General features: G+C 32.8%; 1 protein-coding gene across 7 annotated transcripts in view; it reads left to right on the top strand.

Moving 5' to 3' along the window:
* Positions 1 to 22,888, top strand: part of mtd (TLD domain-containing protein mustard) — a 157,826-nt gene that overhangs the window by 81,100 nt on the left and 53,838 nt on the right. For 5 of the 7 annotated variants that reach the window (XM_018548440.1, XM_018548433.1, XM_018548435.1 and 2 more), the window contains exon 2: positions 17,768 to 17,874. In XM_018548440.1, the coding sequence (XP_018403942.1) occupies positions 17,768 to 17,874 (107 nt within the window). Of the gene's footprint in view, positions 1 to 16,004; positions 16,080 to 16,597; positions 16,612 to 17,767; positions 17,875 to 22,888 lie in introns of those variants that run through there. The other 2 variants (XM_018548438.1, XM_018548441.1) reach the window with 2 other exon arrangements.

The raw sequence follows: 22,888 nt of genomic DNA on the forward strand, positions 1-22,888 counted from the left end.
TATAATATAATTTTCCAAACTATTTATGCCTGTATTCTGCATTAACTCTTATACTATTATTGCGCAGCTTTTTTTACCGTATGTAATAAAACCTGTGCAATGTAATGACATGGACACTGTCGTGAAGTGTTGACAAATATAACTTTTTATCGAGGTACATATTTTCAACTTGATAAATACGTTTAGCATGAAGGGATTCAAACGTGTCGAATTAACAAGATTCATCAATCTATCGTATACCGTGAAAAATTTTAGTATATGTTAATTCTCGGCGGAAATGATGAAATTTGCATAATTTTTGCATTAATAAATCCTGTTCTATCGTGTATTATCTTCAGGTATAATATATTGATATGTGCGAAATGGCAATGAAAACGTTTTGCTTAAGATTGAAACGCGGCGAGGAAAACGCTTTGCCGGCGTGACTCAGTATCGACGCAATCGAATGATAACTATCGTTGGCGATTGCTGGTCGCGTTGCGTCGGAGTTCGGCCCTGCGTTTGCACTGCTGCACGAGTACGGAGACTATTAGAAAGTCGAGCTGTGCGCGAGTTACGAGTCCCGACGAAACACGGCCGAGCGGCGAATTTCATAACGAGCAGCCGCGGGATCTGTCGTTGCCGCAAAATCCACAAAGCACTTCTGCGTAAAAGAGGAGAGAAAAACGTGACGGAAAAAATGCCATTGCCACGTGGTGCCACGTGGTGGCAAAAAATGCCACCATCACTTTATTTTTCACATATTTTTAATACGTTGTCGTTATTCCTCTTAAAGTTACTGTGTTACAAAGTATTACAGCCATTACAGGATATTTTGTAGACAACATTTTTTGCAAAATCTATTTTAAGGTTTAATCTGTCTAAAAAAGATATTAAAAATGTAGAAAAAGTACCAAGTACATTTTGTAATGTTTTCATTTAAATTATTTTACAAAAACACAATGAAAGAAACTAAATGTAATGCCATAAAAAAACTAGAGTACTCAAAAAATGGCCATAATTATTTATCTATCTATTTACCATATCTATAATTTGCTGCTTTTTATCAATGCAATTAGTCCATGTTCCAATTTTGAATTTTTCATTACATTTACCGTTCCATTCCTGAGATATTACCGATCAAACTTCGCAAATTTTCCTAGATTTACCATTGTATATAGCCATTTCCACCGTGATGTGACACGAATTTTCATATAGCATCAAAATCGCATTCAAGAAGTTAATGAAAAACGAGTCTCATTTGAATTTATGAAGATGCATGTATAACAAGATCGCAAATATTCACCGTATGGATATTAAAGTTTTAGTCAATAAAAATCTTGATTTTATTCATTTTCTCGAGAAATTGACGAAATCTAGTACGTATAACAACGTCGCACTTTCAATGCGATTGTCATCGCATAGATTTGGTACATCTCGTTTCTCATCAAGAGTGAGGTTATGCCATTCTTGTTGTTTCTTCGCAAGAGCAGCTTTGCATTTTTCTTTTTTCTTGCTAAAACTTTACTTTTAATATATTTTCCTTTATATCGTGATTGTGCGGACATTTTTGTCTTTTATATAAATATTTTGACAGTGGTGGCCTGTCACTGTATTCGTCTACTCGTAAAAATGCGATGTTTCTACGATCTAATTTCTCTCATATACTACGTGATACGTAGGCTTTTCTTTCTTTTCTTAAATTAATTTACTCCATCATGATTTAATATTGTAAGTGTATAAAATGCATTGCTTTTATTCTTACATTTTACATAACAATATATATTGATTTAAATTTAGAGTTATGTTTGAGTCTGTCGTTGACTCGCAAGTTGGGGTATAACCACCTTAAATTAACGATATACAGGGTGCGTCACCAAAATCCGGACGAATGTCGGTATGTTTTGGTCCAAGAAATTCTGGCCTCCCAACAGTCCAGATTTAAATCCTTTGGGCTACTGCGTGTATGCAGCGTAGTTGAAAGCGTCACTAACAAATCTCGGCATCCTAATGTGACGTCATTAAGGACCGCTATTGAGGCAGCATTCGTCGGCATGGACAGCGCTACATTACAGTGTGCATGCGAACGCTGTGACTGAGAATAGAGGTCGTCATTCAAGCTAATGAGGGATATATCGAATAATTATACTCTATAGGGATCCCCCAAGTAACAGGATTTTTTGCAATATTTAATTTTTTTTATTAAAAACATTTTGTTTAAAGAAATTGTTCGATTTGTCCGGATTTTGGTCTTTTATAGAAGCAAGTGACGACCTATAGAAATGATTAAAAAAACTCAAATGGGGTATAATTTGGTATTATGAATTTAACAGGGTAAATTAGTATTTCTTTACCATAGTAAATTAATATTTTTCTACTAGTACTGCTATTGTGATTATCGGCACTACATATTTGTGAATGTCGCGACCGTTTTATTCGTAACAATTGATTCCATGAGTTCGAAAGAGAACAACGAGAACCGCGTGCATACACGGTGCATTGTAATTGAACAATGACGATGGATGACATCATTGGTTAACGAAGTGGTATGTATCGTTTGTCAGTTCGCAAACTTTGGCGTTTATCGATGCAGATGCAAATGGTAACGTCAATGGAATTCTTCTATGAAACGCGAAATTCATAACGTCAGTATTGTGTCGTTATACAACGCGAAATTTCCCGTACACACGGAAAAAGGTTTCTTTGGATTTATTAATATTCCTGTTTATTTGACTAAAGTGTGTTTCATTGAAACAACATGTACTTTACGAAATTCAATTGTTTGTTTAAAATTTTGTTGTTTCGTTGGAGAAACTTCTATTGTTTGACAGAGATAACATTATTATTTAAAGTAATCTCTTTCAACTAAATAATATATTGTTTGATTACAATAAATATACGAACAATGAATAAACAATTTTCAGTAATGGGCTGTGGAAGTCTACAAATCAGGTACAACAATTTTTTTAAATGTATAAAAATTTTTACTGTATTTTAAATGATTTATAAGATGAATGTTGAATCATAATAATGTAATTTAAAATTTCGTACTTTTCGGCTTCAAATTTAAGTCATCTTCAGCAAATCAAACAAATCATACTAATAGAAAGCAATAATAAAAAAATAAAAAAAAATTACCGCAATTTATGGAATTTCGTATTTTTCTAATTTCATGCATCTGCTGTGGTCCAAATGACAACAAATCGTTGATCAACGATATCATATTCCTAGCAATACAATTGTAAAGCCGGTTAACATTACCTGTGCAAAAACCGGTGTATGAATTCTATTTAAAATAAACGTTTATTTACAATTCAAGTATTAAAAACTTACCAAATGGAACACAGCAATACATATTTTTACTCTCAAGAAACATAATAATGAACGCTAATAGTATCCCTCGAAAGATTTTCGTAAAATTTAATCAATTCATTACAGTCATATTTTTAGTACATCAAAACTGTTAGATGTCTAACGTTGAAATGGGAAAAACGTGATCGAGGAAACATAAAGAAGCATGCAGGCAAACAATAAACATTAACTATTTGTTTATAAACTATTGATGTAATTAATTGTTGCTGAAGATGACTCAAAATAAGAGTCGAAACGTACAAGATGTATAAGTTGAAATATATTAAAATATATTCGTTATTTAATTTGTTATAAACTATTGAGTATATTAATATAAGTATCTCTCTAAATCATCCGAACGAACAATGAAACAAATTATTTATTTAAAAATGGCAAAATACATTGATGGAGATTGTTCCATGCAAATATAATTGCAAATATAATTCCATGCAAATATAATTGCTCTTTTTTTTAGAACAATTACTTTATTACATTTTTTTGACCGAAATTACGGAAACGACTTATACGTCTAACAAGATTAAACGAGCAGTGCCATGTGCTACATCAATTGTATTTGTGCCTTACAATTAGTCATGTGAATACCGAAGATAGATATTGTATTAATAAATGAAACAAATAATATATTCAAGATAAAGATATACATTGTTTCAAATGCAAACAATCGTATTTATTGATTCAAACATTGGTTTGTTGGGTCATTCCAATTAATAAATTTATTTGGATATAATCAAATTACAATTTATTAAATCCAAAGAGAATCTTTTTCTCTGTGTACAATGTTAAATTTTAATTTTTCAATAACATGCCTGAAAGGATGAAAGTGCAAGAATGTGAGTTTATTATGAATATTGCCGCACATAAGGAATCAATGGACTTTCGTTTGCGTCGTGTTTCCTCGCATAATGGTCGAGGCTAACGGTACTCGCATACCCTACTCTTACTCAAGTACCGTTCTTTTGAAATATATTAAATGTTAGACCCCGGATATATTCAAATATTGAATGAATTTCACTATTTTGTTAATAAGAACGACAATATAATCGCGAGAGAAATGAGTGTAAAAATTTATTTACACACTCAATTATCATATCTCTTACAATCTTTTACATTCTTAAATTTCTCTACACGACGAATTCCCGAATTATTTTATTCATTTTGCGATTTTTAAAAGACATTCGTTGAAATTGTAAACCCTCAGTTTTTATACATATCTAAAAAAAAAATTGTATCGTTTTACATATTTCTTGTGTGTGGATTGATTTACTTTTCTGAACTGACGTCTTGATTGCAGAGTTAGATAACAAGATGCAGAGACGTTTGATAAATACTGACCATTTATGAATGACGAGCGCAATACAGCAAATACATGCGGTTTAGGCGTTAATTAAGAACAACGGAAATTCTTGAGGGAGAAGGAGAGAGAATAAAGCGAGTTATAATTGACCTTGGTAATTAATCTAAACGCTATTATTATTGTGCTCTCGTGAATGATAATTCGCGCCATCCGCAGGTCATAAATTGTGACAATCGCGGTAAAATTGTATAATACAGCTTACATTTCTATGTTCTGTATACAATGCACATTCATCGTCTATTCCGTCATCTAGCTTTGTTTTGTAAGGCGTTCATTAAACCTGGCCGCGACCCAGACTGTAACTCTGTATCTTTTCTTGTATCTCGAGAATTCTTGGCAGTCGATACGTCAACCGAGAGACGGCACGTCGAGTGCAAGGCGCCAACACGCAACAGCTGTTTGTTGTCGTTGCTTAATAGCCAAACGGTCAGATTTTTTAATACGATTTCTACCTCCGACGCGAACGAGTTTATTACTGCTGCGACATGCATTTTTTGGGTTATGATGTAATTATTCCCAGGATTTATATCCATCTGCCTCATCGTTATTTTTCGAACAAATGCGAAAAATAGATTTTTTTTCCCGTATTCTCGTATTACACGTAATTTTTTTACAAGTCCGTGATATACATATATCATATATAATGTAAACAAATTTAATGAAAGATTTCTGTTTAACAGAAATATCAAATTTCTGAATAATTGATCGATCAAATATTGAATGGATTCTAGGAATTTACACGTGCCAAACGAATAGTGAACTTTTGTTCTTCCGGATATCCGGAGTATGAAAAACTGCAAGCGAAATGTATAAGTAACTTGATTGTACTTCGTAATACATTCACTTTTAGCTCGCGGCTTATTTTGTACCGGGAAGTCACGACTAAATACTACCGATTAACAAAATAGTATAGAAAGTGAGTCAGCAATTGATTATAGTGATTATTCGTTCAATAATGATGTTCGTAGATGAGTTCGTCAAAAGAGAGATTGTCGCCCATGAATATACGATCGATGAACATGACAATGAAATGTGATAATTCAGGAGTTGTGGATTTACATTACAGATGATCTTTATGGCTTATTAAATTTTTATTTGATCGATGATAGTAGTTGGGATAATTCAGTGATGATCTTTGAACTTTTCTAACGATCTTTTAACTTTTTTATGTATAGATGTCGTTGTAACAGGAGACTGTAACGTAAAACGTGATGTTAAAATGATACGTTATTTAATTATATTAAGTATCCTTTTGGTTATAATTTGTACTATATTCACCTTATACTTATATTATATTATACCAACATTATTAATGTACGATGAAAACTCGAGCATATTATGTATGTAATAAGAAACATAATCAGAGACACATATGATAACATACATGTTTATTTATAAAATAAAACGTGATGTTTTAAAATTGGTATCACTTTTACTAAATAGATTCCTTAGATTTTTTTACTGAATAGGTGTTTACGCTTTTTATGTAATATAATATCCATTAATGCACACAAAGCTATTAATTGTTAATTTTAATGTGTGTATTAGTAAATTTGTTGAATTATTTATTAACCTTTTAATGTGTCTCTCTCTAAGTAGCTAAAAATATTTTTCTTTTTACGATCGCCTCGGTGATTTTTAAGTTGAAAGTAATTAGAGATAAAAAAAAACCTTTTACAAACGCATTTAGACTACTTCGTCGTCGTGCTTTAGAATCCAATGCGCAAGAAAAATATTAATTTATTTTGCTTTTTCGCACAGCTATAGCAGTCTCTTGCGCATTGTTATAATATGCATATGAGTACGCGGCACACGAGTTTGTGATTTTATAATTTATGAATTTATTATTACTACGATGACTGTATCACAGAGTATATGGCTTGACTCGCGCCATAAAACGTAGCCAGAAAATTAATCTTTGCGTTTAATTGCCATTTGAAATTAACGGCTGGACTTCCATGGTAAAGGCCGCAGTTTCGGCGGGTGGGCTTTAATTAACGACAAAACGAAACGGACCGGAAATCACGCGCATCGAATAAATGCGATCGATTGGCAATCGTCTCAAAGAATTGTTCACCGCATATGGTGCTGTGGATAGATAAAGCGTATTGATTGTATAATGATAAATACGTTTAAATTCCTGCAACGATATCGACGTACGCGTTACGAATACGTGTATATAATCTCATGTTTTAAGTTACATTGTCTTTCGATCACGACTGCAATATACCTAGCTGTGAAAGGACAGACCATGTGATTCAATGAGCCTTTAAAATTTTCAAGAGAATAAACTTCGACGTGTTTCTTAAATATTAAAAATTATTAATTAATCTCTTAAATTATTGATAATCGTGATATCATTGTTATTCAATATCATTATCAGTCAATGATTAGTATCATATCATAAAGTTAGCAATATTGCATAATTGTTTATTTTTATTTTGTAATTTTAATTAATTAAATTGCCTAATATTGTGATTTTCATTTATTTATACCATATGGTAATTAACTAATTATTTATTACATTCTATCATAATACATTTTCTAGAAAATATATAAATGTGAAAAAGAGAGTTGTAATAGGAAATGGAAACTAATTATGATGCAAGACAAATGTTTTATTAGTCCGAAAAATGATGAAATAGTCCTATTACTGATATTTTTCTCTTTAACCTTCACAATCTATTGATACTAACAGAAGAATGTTGTTTTGACCTCGTTTACTATTTCTTTCTTGAATTAGATATCAATTAAGCGGAAGCTATAGATGTCCTCGATTTACGTTGTTATTTGAAGCGGAAGCATCTAGCTTTCCTTCAAGAAACGCACTAAGAAAACACAATTCGAATAAAATTCGTCTTCTCTCTTTATTTACGCGTATTTATATTCTATTATACGTAGCACGTATACGAGGTTTTATTCCAAAAACAAAGAGAATATTTTATTAAAATTTACTTTACACTCTGCATTTTTAAGACATATCTCAAAATATTTATACATTTACATATATGTATGTTGGTAAAAATTTATCTACATTATAAAACTAAGTTTTTCTTCGAGGCAATTTTAATGTTGCATAAAATTTAAAGTGCAAATTAAATTCTCGATGTAATGAAATATTTAGAATCGCATCATGAGAATAAAATTCCATGTTGCTTTTTTTCTTTTATGTTCTTTCTCTTTTTTTCCGCTTACGATTGTCGGCATTTCCGCTTAATTTGCAGGACGATAACGCGAATAATACATTGCGCGATTGACTCTCCGTTTATGATGGAATTTCCACGTTCTTTTGAATCACGGCAGGTAATTTTCGTAAACGATACAAATTAAGGACAATTAAAATGTCTGTTGTATGACAAAAGTAATTGCCAAAATATATGAGAAAATAATAATAAACATATTGTATTCTATAGGAACAAATTGAACATAATTTAAAATTATTATTGAACTTTAAATAATTTTGTTATTATTTATTTTGCATTTAGAATGTATCCATAATTATCATCATTAAGCAATTAATCGTTCTTTTTCTTCATTCTTGCCGTCTTCAGTTTGAATTCCCATAAGGTAGTTGTCTTTTTAAGTACTTACATTTGATTACTTGTTTTTTATAAAAATTTCTAATGATTATAGGTATACTTAGTATTTTAATATTTTTTCTGTATAATTTTTTAAAAATTATTTTTCAGTACTTTTCATTTCAGTATTATGTTTTATTTCAACTGATTTAATTAGAATACTAGCGATATTCTTTCTATGTCCGATATAGTACCTCAATCCGTTTCGTTCTCAGAGCGACCAGCGTTTCGAACGACATTTCTTCGATCTCGCTACGCCAGTACCATACGGTACATTACATCGATTACATTATATGGGCGAGGTTACGTCATAAAGTAACGCGGTTTGTGGCACACGAGGCGGCACAAATCGAGTTTATCCTTTGCGAATTCCCGGGGCCCCGCCTCGTTAAAACAACGCCGACAGCCAGCAGAGTTTCCGTCTCGGTGGCCAACGTTGTTCCTGAACAACCTGATTGCCGCACACAGACATAGGTACACACGCACATATTCTCTATTCTCTTTCCTCCGTAAAGTTTGTCTTCCGGTGACGGAGTTTGGCGTAGATATCGATCCATCGTTGTCCGAGGACAACGAGTTTCATCCTTGCGGTTCCGAGACGATCGTTAAACGAGTCGGACAACGACGGGGAAGAACATCTCTTCGCGTTGTTGCCCAACGGAAACACCGATGCTGTGTGTTTGCTTTAGTGGCTCGTTAACGGAAAACGGGGGAATCCTCATCTCAGTTTTATCGAGTTCCCTCTTCGTACCTGCAAGGAGGCAGATTTAGAGCCTCACAAACATATACAACTAAAAGTGTTTTCCATCCTATCATTAAAACGCGAACAATTTATCGTCGTAATGCTAATCATAATAATTAAAGGTACGATAATGTATTCCAGACACAATGGAGAAACGCGGATAGAGCGGATACGCAATAATACGAGTCGCTTCTTGAGCTATGAAACACGCACAACGATATCGATTGATTTGCTCGTCACAAAGGAACTTTATGAAGCCAATATCGCGCTGCGTATCATTAAAAAAAAAAAAAACAAGTAATAGCGCGATTATTGCTTGCGTCTATCGTTGGAGCAGTGGCAGTTCCACGATGGAATATTGTTTACTGCCCGTATAAAATCTTACGAATGATTCTTTCAAGTTCTCCGGAAATAATAATAATAATAATAATAATGCACGTCTGGAATAATAAAAGATTTCTTGCAAGTGCTCGTATTTGCGGAACAGACGTGCATAATAAAATCTTGTCGGTAAAACGTTGAATTTAATACGGATCGGACGTTCAATTCGGATTCGAGACGTTAAGCGGCGTGATGTATCACGAAAGGAAATCATCATTTTGGCACGCTGCCCCATCTAGCCAATTTGGCGGCGTTGCGGTTTTATGAAATATGATAATAGGTGAATAAAGTCAATTCGCGCATAAAACTTCAACGATAGAGTGGTATATTTATTACACGCTCTTGAACAAGTAAACACACGTTCTCAGTCGTATTATTTTATGTATTTTGGTCTCAGAATTGCAATGTGCAGTTTTGGCAAGCCCATTTTTTGATATTCTAGACAGTGGATTTCACACACAATTCCAGACTTTACATTATATATGTAAAATGTTAAATCTTTTAAAGTGAAATTGAGCCAATCTTGAAAAAAAGAGTGAAAATTTTTCACTCTTAAACAAGAGTGGTAGATTTTTAATCTTTTAAAGTAAGATTTCACTCTTTTGGAGTGAGATTCACTCCAAAGGAATGGAATCTCACTCTCGTTTTTTTGGAATGAAATTTCATTCCTTGGAGTGAATCCAATAGAATGAAATCTTCAAACGAATGATATCTCACCTCTATAAAGAGTGGAAAATCTGCCAATTTTGTTCAAGAGTGAAAATATTTTCACTTATTTTTCAAGGCTGGCGCAATTTCAATCTTTCGGAGTGATGTTTCACTTTGAAAGATTGAGAGTATATTTTCTCGAAAAGAAAAATGATAAAATATTTGAAAAAGAAAAATAAAAAGTGTATACAACAAGTTGATGTAGTCACATAAACTTCCCGATGTTGTTAAAACATGTATAATATTCATTAATCACACGCATTACGCATTACGCACACAAAATTCCCTACCATCGTTCAATTGCGCTCTTTCCTCCAATGACATATTTACTTCTCGTCAAAATGAGCGGTTACATCGCGTCGTGTTAGGAAACAATTCCACGGGTTTTCGCTGAAGCAGTTCGTTTAATCTTAATCGCGATTGCCTCAATTAACATTAACCGACGATAAATCGTCTCCGCGATTTCGTCACTGAGGATAGCTGGTTCCCCCTCTCCCCTCCCCCCTCCCCCTTTCCTCACGGAGGTTTCCCATGACGGCGCGTGCAGCTTGCGGAAGAGATTAAAAGTCATCGGGAGGTCCTAGGTATAACGACGCTGAGGAATTATATACGGCGCGGCGGGCCGCGCGATTACCGCAGGAAATGTCGAAATGGCTCGCTCGCACGCGCGCGTGCCCGTGCCACCTTTCTCTCTTTCGACGCGGGTACGCGTCGATGCGCGCGATTCTAATTCCATCCGTGTGTGTATGTAAGAAGCGCTACTTGTGCGCGCCGATCGACGCGCGTGATCTCGGTCACGCAGCTCACCGCCGCGACCGATAGCCGGGGAAATTGCACGCCGTCTGTGCACGTATACCGTCCGTTCCTATCCTGCGTCCAGTTGCGGTGACAGATTACCGCACGGACACGTAACTCGAGCCATTTGAGTCGCGTTCAAGCGTAAGGAGGTCATCCGAAACTCTGCATTATTAACTGTTAACTGTCGGCTGCTCGCAAATCAACTGTCTATTTTGTATCGTTGCTAGAGTGTACGTAAACTTTCACGGTAAAGCCATCGTGACGAAACTTTTCCGGATAGATTGAAATGCGCTCGTGTGTGGATTAAAAGTAGTTTTTTTTTTTTTCTTTCTTAGCGATACACAACTTTCATCGATTTCAAATGCGATTGTTTTATGCCGTTGTTGTTTTAAGGTCTGATTTTATTCTTGCACTAAAACTCCACACTTACCTATCTCATTTTAAGTATTCCGAAAGTGTACACTAATTCAGCCACAAAAAAGAAACAGATTCTTAATGTAAATATCTTTCCTGTAATTCACTATTCGCAAGTTTGGTACATTTAATTAGAAAAGCTTATCGTGAAGTTGTATGAGTATTCTGTGATATTATTAATGTTCTTATTAAGATTGTATTCGAGATTATATTATTCAGATAGTATATTCTCCACATATGGCTATTGTTTTATTTACATTAAAATATTTATATAAAGTTTATAATATTGAAAGAAAATATAAAATTTAACAATATCAAATCTTATTGGACCGTGAAAGTTATATAAATTCACACGAAATTATATATTAGAAGCATCTAAGATCCAGCTCGATCGTTATTGCATGTTTATTGTTATATCTCATCGGTATTTATTAGTATAAAATTTATAAAATCATAAAGGTTTTATTTAAAAAATAAAAAGTATACTGACAAGTAATAAATTGTACACAATTTGATTGACACATGGCAATATTTAATATCAATACTCTAATGTTATTCTAACTTCTAACGTTAGCTTGTGACAATTTTATCTACCAATAGTCTAATATTCTTTTTAAGTATATCGATGTGATTAATCTGGCACATCTTGGCACGTCTCGATCTGTGCCTGAATCATCGCTACTCTTTACGTCAATATGTGAATGAAACTATAATAAGAAAGAGGAAACTCTTGAATAAGGAAAGCGCCTACGAAAAAATCGCTGTCAATGCATGCAGCTGTTCACAGTTGCCTACTCCCAGGCGCTATTATTAAATTGTAACAATTGAAACGAGAAAAATGAAGAAATATTTTTGAAACACCGATTAACATTATGTTACTGAGATTAAATTATTTATTGTATAATTTTTTGTGAAATGAACAATTGTACAATTTCTTCATTTTGTCGTCCGTGTTACATTCGAATAAGTTTCGAGATTTTGTTAATTAAAGAGAAATTAAGAAATTGCGATAAATTTGATATATTAAATGTAAACAGTTCAAGGAAGATACTATAATAATATCAATTTGTGTAACTCTGACTCGCAAAAGGGATTAAAAAATTCTGATATCGCGTATCAGCGAATAAATAATTTAGCACGTGGTTATGTGGTTTCGTCGAAGATCCGGTCGATTGGCTGGGCTACGAATTTATTATTTATATCCCCGATGGCCGAGATCTCACAGTATAGCTTATTAATTTCCCTCTCTCGACTCATACAGCGATTGTCATGATTAACATAATGCATTATTAACATAATGCTATGCGTTTTTTATCGCGCAATCGTATTTTCTCAGCAAATATATACGTACTTCGGTGCCGTCTTTCAGCTCCCGTCGCGAAAAATCGCGAATATAACTCATGACATCGCGAAGTGTTACGTAAATATTTGTTTTTTGGCGAAGTATATTGCCCGAGCGTGAAAGCAACGGGCGCGTAAACAAGGGCCATCGAAATTGTGCCAGAGCTATTTATACCTGTCCGCTCATATTTACCCGGACCGTGAAAACGATGCGCGCGTTAGGTCACTTAATTAAATATTGTTCGACAATTTATTTCATTTCCACCCGGAATGTCGCACGGTAACATTAATTTCGCCCGCCTTCAGGCTGTTTCGACGGCTAATTATTGGCATAACGTCGTATAATTTAACACAAACGTAATTTATGCTGCCTAATCGCCAGTAAAATCCAACTTTGCACAAATTGCGAAGCCCGTGAAAATGAATCACATCTGAAGGTACTGAGCGCTATATTTTGTATTTCGCCTTTATTTTCAGATATATACTGCGAAGTTCTGAATTTATAAAATCAAGATAATCAATAGGCTTAGATTAATAAAACATTCAAAAACATTAATAAAATGCTAATATGAGCCGACACAAGTTATTAGTGTTTTTTTTTAATATAAAATTTATTTGAAATGTATAATAAAGCGTATACGTTTCGACCTACGATTAAAAAAGGTCCTCCTCAGAGTACAAAGAAAATTGATTAAATATAAAAGTTACATACATAATGATAGCGCATACAAAATATAAATTATTTAAGTGTGAAGTAGGTATACAAAATACCGTGGTGGTAATGTCCGAATTGAAGTCACATCTTGTGTGTTCATCAAACTGATAAATTTACTAAATAATTTACTAAAAATAATTAAGAAAAAGAAATCAAAACGAGTTAGAGTACATATTTAATTTTTAATGAAAAAATTTTTTTGTTAAAAAATTAACAAATTAGCTTACATGATTGTCAAGGTTAGACTGTTATCAGTGTAGTATTTGTACAGGTTCTGAATTTATATCTTCCGATACATAAAACGTTTTCTCTCAATTTCGTTCAGTGTACACGTGTGCGCCTTTTGGCTCATATTATTTCCGAGTTTCTACCGAGTTGTTAAATATTACAGCGCTAAACGTAGAGACAACCGCAATTCTGTAGAAACTTTCTTAAATTTTTAACAAAATTTGCTACCTCAAAGAATCCAATCTCACCGTTTAATTCATCGGTAGTGTGAATAATTCAATTATTCACTTAGTTAGACCTAATGAATAATACGTTTCTCCACTCGCTTGTGATACATTGCATTATAGAATAATCTAAATCAGTGATGTTTATCTTGCGGCCTGCCTATCAATGTTTTGCCAGCTAAAAATATAAAAACATATTTTTTTATTTTATGCAAACGAAATAAATAATTAATGCGGTCCACAAAATTTTGCTTATTTCTAAAAATGGCTTTCTAAAAAAAAAATCTTAAAAAAGGTTAGACATAATTAATCTAAATCATTTTTTTATCAAGAACTAAGAAAATATATTTCTTTTTTTTTTATTATGTAACAATGTTTGTGAATAATTCTTTTAATTTACGGTAAAAAGAGAAATTAATTTTTTTGTTATAAATTTTGTTATAAAACGGATTTGGAATAATTTACAGATTAAAATATTTAAGTTATAAGTAGATTTCGCTCGTTTTTTTGCAATGCAAAGTATAAAGAAAAACGATCTAAATCAAACGGTAATGAGATTTTTTTTGTAACATTTGCGTTTATCAGAATCTGACGAATACGTATAGATGCTCCTATTTTCATATATTTCATTACACAATTTTCACATTTACACAAAAACAACAGGAGAATCAATTTCTTCAAACCACACATGTCGCTTAGACCGTAAGATTATGCTTTTATCTCTATGACATTGTATTATAACATTTATAAGAATTGCTGAAAAAGGACCTGTGAGTTCCTAAACGTTCGATATTATTTTTATATTTTTTATATTTTTTATTTTTATGTTGTATTAACATTGTAAACTAGAAATTTGTTATACAAAAAATCTCATTACCGCTCGATTTAGACTGTTATTTTTTCTTTATATTTAAATTATATTTTGTTGCATAAAAATGCAAATAGACTGAAAAAAGAATGTTATTTCAACAGCATTATTTTAATTATAAAAATAATTTTGTTAATTCACTGACACTATTAATGAAACAAATGCATCGTGCTTCTGTTTTAATAAAACATTATTTGTTTTATTAATATTGTTATTGAATTATAACAATATTATTTTCAATTAAAATAATGATGTTGATTTACAATAATACCACTTTTTCCAGTGTCAGTATATGTATATTATATAGAGAAAAGAATTTCTGCGATATTTTAGCAAACAGGTCATTAATTCGGAGCACTTCCCCGATATGAACCCGCTAAGCCGCATCGAATGTAATTGAATTAAAACGTCGGATGCAATTAGCGCGGGAAGAGTCGCAGCCTCTCGCGTGCGCGCGAGCGCACGCGGATGTTACTTCTCAAATTGAGCGAATATGGGTATTACTGCATGAAGTGCGACAGCATTTTCGCGATTTACGCGCACAACATAGGCAATACTTGTTGTCCACGGCACGGATTGCTACAAATAACAAAATTGCATGAACATCCATTAGAGCGCTACAATGCATTACGATCATTACTTTTCTGACAATTAGCTCGATTTGACACGTTCTGAATGTTTTTTTTTTTTTTTTTTTTTTTTTTATTTTTTTTTTTTTTTTTTGACTGCGAGCGTCGTGCTCTTGCGGAATTGCTTTTTGCACCCACGCTTTTTAATTTGATGTAGTAGTTCCTGCTGTACGCTTGGAGTGAAATTTTTACTTACATCGAAGATACTTATTCAAGATTTTTATTCAAGAGTGAATATTTTGAAAGAAGTAACGCCGTTGTGTGTCAACTGAATATTTTTAAATCTTATAACATGAAAAGAGTTCCGAATTATAATGTATTTTAATGAAATTTTGAAAGAAATAAAAATTTATCTTTTGCAAGTAGATGTGATGAATTAATGCACAAAACTGCGAAAAACGTGCGAAAACTTGATAAATTACATGGGTCATACATCGCGAATTGAAATGTCAAGTACGCAAAGTCACTCATTAAACTCTGCGAAAGGTTAAAATACTTTAAGCACTCTGCGTGGAAAACAGTTTTTCCAGATAGAAATTACTTTTCAAGCGTACTCTGTAGTTTACTTTTTCTTTCAATTTTTAATTATGATTTTAATTTTTAAACTCTTGCGCACGTTGTAGATTGCATGTGTTTTCATCATCCTTGTTTTGGATTGTTTGTTGCATCCCAGGTTGCATTCCAGGCGTTTATCCCAGGATGTCACAACCTCGAAATCAACGGAAAACCTCTCATCATCTTATGTCAGGTACGCAAAACATACATATGCACGTTATCATCTCATCATTTTTCTATTTTCCGTGGACTTCAGCAGTGAGAACTAAGTATTGTAAATAGTTGTATCTCATCATTATTATTGTCGATTTAGAATGTAGTATGATTATGCAACCTTTCGAGAAACACATGCAAGATATGTACACAAAAAGCATGTAAGAGTGTCAAAATTTTAATAAAAGTAGAATCTTATTTTTTTGAAATTTTCGAAAACGTCATTTCTTGTTGACGATAAATCTAGCAGTAAGCTGATGAAATTTATATAATATAAACTCGTCTTTTTTTTCGATATTTATTAAAAAATTTTATATTTCTGTAAAGTACAAAAACTAGAATAAGAAAGAACTAAAACAAAAAAAAGAGAAACCTAACGGAAATGTGATTTACAGCAATATGTCATTGTTATGGCATAACGCAAAAGTTCATTCAACCGATTTTGTCATTCGCGTTTCTTTCTTTTTTTTTTTTTTTTTTTTTTGGGGTTCACTCTCATCATCTTATGTCAGGTACGCAAAACATACATATGCACGTTATCATCTCATCATTTTTCTATTTTCCGTGGACTTCAGCAGTGAGAACTAAGTATTGTAAATAGTTGTATCTCATCATTATTATTGTCGATTTAGAATGTAGTATGATTATGCAACCTTTCGAGAAACACATGCAAGATATGTACACAAAAAGCATGTAAGAGTGTCAAAATTTTAATAAAAGTAGAATCTTATTTTTTTGAAATTTTCGAAAACGTCATTTCTTGTTGACGATAAATCTAGCAGTAAGCTGATGAAATTTATATAATATAAACTCGTCTTTTTTTTCGATATTTATTAAAAAATTTTATATTTCTGTAAAGTACAAAAACTAGAATAAGAAAGAACTAAAACAAAAAAAAGAGAAACCTAACGGAAATGTGATTTACAGCAATATGTCATTGTTATGGCATAACGCAAAAGTTCATTCAACCGATTTTGTCATTCGCGTTTCTTTCTTTTTTTTTTTTTTTCTTCTTTCGCGTTACACTGTGTCGTATTATCCGGACTCATTCGCAGGAATTTCATTGGACTTTATCTTTGTCGGCCATGCGTTCGTAGACGACGCGACTTATGGAGACAACCTGCACAGTGCACGGTTCGTTGCATCGTGAAATTGCGTTTTGTTATGGCTACGCGAGATTGTCTCCACTGAGCCGAGCGTTTTACAAATAGTGTCACGCCAAACTATTAACGTCTACCCGCAAGAGTAAGTCGACGCGAGTTCTCTTGACTCTATTTCCGAATGTGTAAGCGTCTTGATTCCATTCCAGGGACGTAAACCGCAAACAAGAATACCTTTTCATTACCCGATATTTTCACGCGTTTATTTTCATTTGGTATTGTTTTCGCACACTTCACATTTTCAACTATTCTGTTCTCTTTTTTCTGTTGGAACGATTTTTTAAGCAAGTTTTGCGAATTTTGTCATTTTATGAAGTAGAATTGGTAGGGAATTTAATTTTTTTAAAAGCGTACGGAGAGAGCGAAGTGCCTACCTCTCGACACATTCTGAGAGATCGTTTCATTCTATTCCCTACTTTTGTAGATTTCGTTTTACTTAATCAAAAAAACGAACTCGGGATATAAACGAGAGTAAAGCTAATTAACGGCGACATTTACTCTATTACAGGAGCAAGAGCCGTAGTGTGGATCATGGATTTACGGCACCCTTCGATTTGGACGCGCTGCGGAACAAAATCGAAGGACGTTTTGAATCTGTGGAGAAACTCTCGAAAGGTGAGTACGCGTTATTATTACACTATTCAATAATTGAAACAAGTGATCGCATCGGATATTTTGCGTAAAAATTCAAGCCGCGCAGAGTGAATCTCGTTTAGTCGCCAACGTTATTACGATTCATTAATTCAGAAAAGATATCGAGATCAATTTTTTTCTTTAAAAAATTGTCAATGTTATATCTTTTATGTCCGTTTCTACCAATGTAAATTAACTTGAATCTCGATTCAACTTACTCTCCGTGTTTTTCAAATTCTTAAAACTGGAAAAGATGAAGAGTTAGATGAATCGAGATTAAAATTAACCTACATTGGTAGAAACCAGGCATTAGACGTATCAATTTACTTACATTTAATTCAATATTAAACTTGAAAGCAGTCGAAAATATCCAGGCTATTTAATATTACAATTTTAGTATTAAAAATTTAATATTAAGCGGTTGCAGCAATCTGTCTTTTTTATACTTTCAAGCGATATGTCATTGTACGACACGATGCTGCTCTCTCTATATAGTAATGATTGATTTGATTCGCTGAGTTACGCTATCGAAGATCATTTAACATGCGATGTCCGTCGATGTCGCGCGTGAATTCACGCACTCGATCATCCATGGGATATCCGATATGCGGAAGTTCCGGGTGACGTCGCCGACGACGAGTGGGCGAATTGGAGAGGCCTGACCATGATGATGACGCGATCTATACTAAACGAAGATTTCAGGGACCCGGGTTGTTTCGACGAATCAGCCGCGCGCAACCTTACTCGGGCGAGTTACATTGACTTACTTTCTCAAAGTGGCACAAGTGCCACGTGTGATCGATCGCCCTATCTCGCGCATACTTCGAACCGACGCGCGTTACCAATACCCAGCATAGCTCGAGAACTTAATGAAGACTAATTGACGCGCAGGATTAAGGATAAAGTGCTGTTGCAATTAATGGAGCAGTGTTTCGACAAACAGAACGTAGATCCGGTCTCGAGAGATCGATAGGATTACAAACGAATGGCAAAGTGATAGTATACATTGTTGTCTAAGAATCGTCTGAGGAAGTTCTTAATTGGGATGAATAATTCAGGCAGAAGATATTACCTCGGAATGTTTATTACCTAGAAAAAATATGGCAAACTGGGGAACTTTCAAGAAATTTCTTGTTTATTCTTGAAAATTAGAGATTTTATCGGTACTCGGCGAAATTTTTGAAATTTCATTAATTTTTCTCTCTTTCTAAAAATATTATTCTTTATTTGATCATTTTTCTTATAATATGAAATGTTGACAATTTATTAGCATTAAGAATGGCATACACTTCCACGTATATCCACGTACTCTTGTGTGTCTCGTGAATTTTTATATAAAAAGAATCAGATGACATTACTTAACGGCAGAGAACAGCTCGCAGATACTATATCATAGTGAGTCTTTTCTGTATTGTCCTACATACAGGTTTCGTGACTCCAATTGTAGAAAATGATAAATATAGTTTCGTGGAATCTGCCTTCTACTAATTTGTAATATAAAGTTTGTTTGCATTACTTGCATTCTATTATAATTTAGCTTATAGTTGTACTTTTAAAAAATTATCTAATTCTATTTGGAATTTTGAATAAAAATACTGAAAGTATTTCGTTGAGTTCGAATTATCGTCAGAAAAAATTCCATCAAGTCAAATTTTTAAGATAGTATGTCAGTGTTAAGATAAATATTTCTTTTAAATAAGTTGAGTACATCAAGTGATAAGTAAAGCGAACGTTTCTATTCAGGATTTTATGATAATTATAATTGAGAAATGTTATCACGTTTTCAGAGGTTAGAATAAAAATATGTTAGACAACTATTGTTAGATCCAGTGCGTGAAACCGATCCAAAGTTATATAAGACATAAAAATGAAACGTTCACTCGCACATTTATATACCTGATTTGTTTTTTAATTTCAATAAAATTTTACTGTATATTGGAAAAAATGTTTTTCCTTAATTTTTAAAAATCGGACCTGATAAAAATATTTCAATGGCAAATTCGAATTGATCGTCAAAAATTATTCTAGAAAGTCTTCATATAATCTTGCACAAAATCTTGTAAACTAGTATTATTATTGTATTATCTAAAAAGCCCATGACGTATATAGAAAAAATAGGGTAACTCCGGTATATACGCCGTACCTAATAAAAACTTAATTTATTAAGTATTATTTATTATGTTTAAAGTATACGAACTATAACAGTAAAAACTTTGTACTGTCTATTACTACGAAAAAAATATTAGAAATCCAAAATACTTATTTTTCCGTATTAAAAAAAGAACTTTTTGAAACCCTTGCATTTTAGCCATATATCCCATGGGGGTGAGTTATGCGGCTACTCTTAAAGAGGGTGGGGGAGGTATGTACAGCTCATGAAAATTTCCAAATTCTTATAAATTACGTCTTATAAAGACGTAAAATGACACAATAACTTATAAAATGTGTTTACAACGTTTTATTAAGGAATAAGAATGATAAAATATATATGAAGTAATAAATAATAATTACAGTAATAAATAATAATTATATCTTCCTACATATATGTATTATAAGTGTTATGACATGAGGTACATATTTCATGTAATACGTTTATTACATTTAGTGCACTGAATCCAATCTGCACACTTTGAGCATAAATTTCGCCCGCTAAAAATGCCATATATCCTAAATAAATGATATATTCCAAGCTGTCTGTATACCTTTATTAGAATATCCTGAAAGTTACGTGTCGTCAATGTCGTTAAAACGCAATGTATACTAAAACCAAGTAATTTTATATTCGGAATAATCTTGATTTCTCACTGCGTTTACTTTGTAAGTTGCCTTTTATTTTATTATTATTTATTTAGTTATGTCAATATTATCTTATGAAATAATTTATTATTTATTAGGATATTCTTGTAAAGGTGTACAGACAGATTGGAATATTTTAGAACGAATTAGCCAATCGTAGTAGAGAAAATAAGAATAAGAAGGCAATAACGTAAGCAGAAGCAAATCCAAAATGTTGATTCGCTCATTACTTACGTCTTACCGCTTAAGTTCTTTGTGTCTCGCAGCCTTAATTTATTTTATATTTCAATCATATGTTAAAATAACGCGCGCATTTAGGATTTTTATTACTTCTATATTTACACACTTATTGCACAAAGAAGAAGGAACAGACTTGAATGCAGCGACTCAAATTCGTTATTGGCATCGTCATGCCGCGCTCTATTTCACGAACGCGAAATTGCTACGAAAATTTAGATCCTGTCTCGACGGCTTTGCGCGCAGTTTATTAAATACGCTTGAAGTAGACGACCAACTCAGAAACCAGTGAGAACATTTGATTCATTTGCCGTGTATGTGCATGCAGGTGTGACTCTAATAGCAACGGAGGGTTCACTAAGAGACAATTGTTTCCAACTATCGTTAGAAATTTATCTCATTACTAGCGCCAGCCGTCTGTGGATTGCACGTCTGCTAAATAATCCGGTCGCCATCTAGCCTTCTGCGCCCGAAGTTATACAATCATTATTCGCCACGTATTAATCAAACGAATTCCGAAAGTATTTTTTCTTAACTGTTTTCTTATTGTTAACCGTTTGTTTATTTATTGCAATTAAATTAAACCAAATCATGTCAATTCGAAGCGAATAAATCTGTCGAATATTTCGTGTTATATCAATAATCTAATTTTTGTTAATATATTTTAATGTTACACAGAGAAAAGGTTTCTTTGAATCAAACAAATTTATACATTGGAATAGTCCAACCAAATAAATGCCTAAATTAAGAATGTGATTATTTTTACTAAAACTAAATTTTTTTGACTAAGCAAAATATGTTTCATTTAAAATTAAATTTGTTTCAATGAAACAAATATAAATAGGACTCTCGAGTCCTCCAAACAAATCTTTTTCTCTGTGTACCAATTACATGTAGTTGACTGTATTTTTTTTTATTTATTTTTCGAAATGATCATTTTCTGCGAAAAATCGTAAGGGAAAAAAATTGAGAGAGAGAGAGAGCAGCGATATTCCAAGCGTGATGCATTTGTCGATTGCATTGACGGTTTTATCGGGGTTCTCTCGTCGTCGTATCTATGCATACATGCGACTGTTTACATTGCAACGACACTAGTTGCACACAGGCTGTGCAAACGTTTATTCCCGATTATGTCTTACACTGGAATATCAAGCGAGGCTTTGAAAAATTGCTCGAAAGAGGGACGCATGATGACCGAGAAATAAAACGGCGGAAAGTTATTCGCATTAATGCGAATTAATACTAAGCATATATATATCTGCCGTAATTTATAAAATCCCAAACATATATATATAGAGTATTTTCTATTTAACGTTTGCTACATTTGCATACATTATTTCGTTCTTGTTTAATATTTGATGACTAGGATAAAATGATACTTATGAGCGTTTACGAACATTAAATGGAATGCATTCATAACCTTAGCCTTAACCTTAGCCCGGGCGCGCATATTTATACATATATTCGTGGACATATTTAAATTTCTACATTCTCCGTCTCTCGTTCAACGCAAAACCTGTTTTACATGATTAGGCGAAATGCGTACGTAGGACTTAATTGCCTCTAGTAGTTATTTATATATGAGACACTGTAAAAAACGAGATTAAGTCAAAATTAGTATTCTGTAACAAACACGATTTTATTTTGATACATTGATAGAATAAATTATAATACAAATTTGTTTTTATTTTATTTATTTATGTATATATTGTTTTAATGTATGTATGTGTATATAATTATAGATATACATATATTGGCCAAGAATAATGACATCTCATATATTTTTCTGACTCTAAGAATAAATCACAAACCAATCGTATTGCCAATAAGAGAATTATTATTGCAGAATTATTATCAGTGCTGAAATTATGTTAAATAATAGATGTGTATATATTTAAATTATACATTTATATAATATAAATTATGATTAATAGATATTATTATATGCATATATATATATATA

Source organism: Cyphomyrmex costatus, unplaced genomic scaffold (assembly GCF_001594065.2).
Source record: "Cyphomyrmex costatus isolate MS0001 unplaced genomic scaffold, Ccosl1.0 scaffold72, whole genome shotgun sequence".
NCBI classification, from domain to species: Eukaryota; Metazoa; Arthropoda; class Insecta; order Hymenoptera; family Formicidae; genus Cyphomyrmex; species Cyphomyrmex costatus.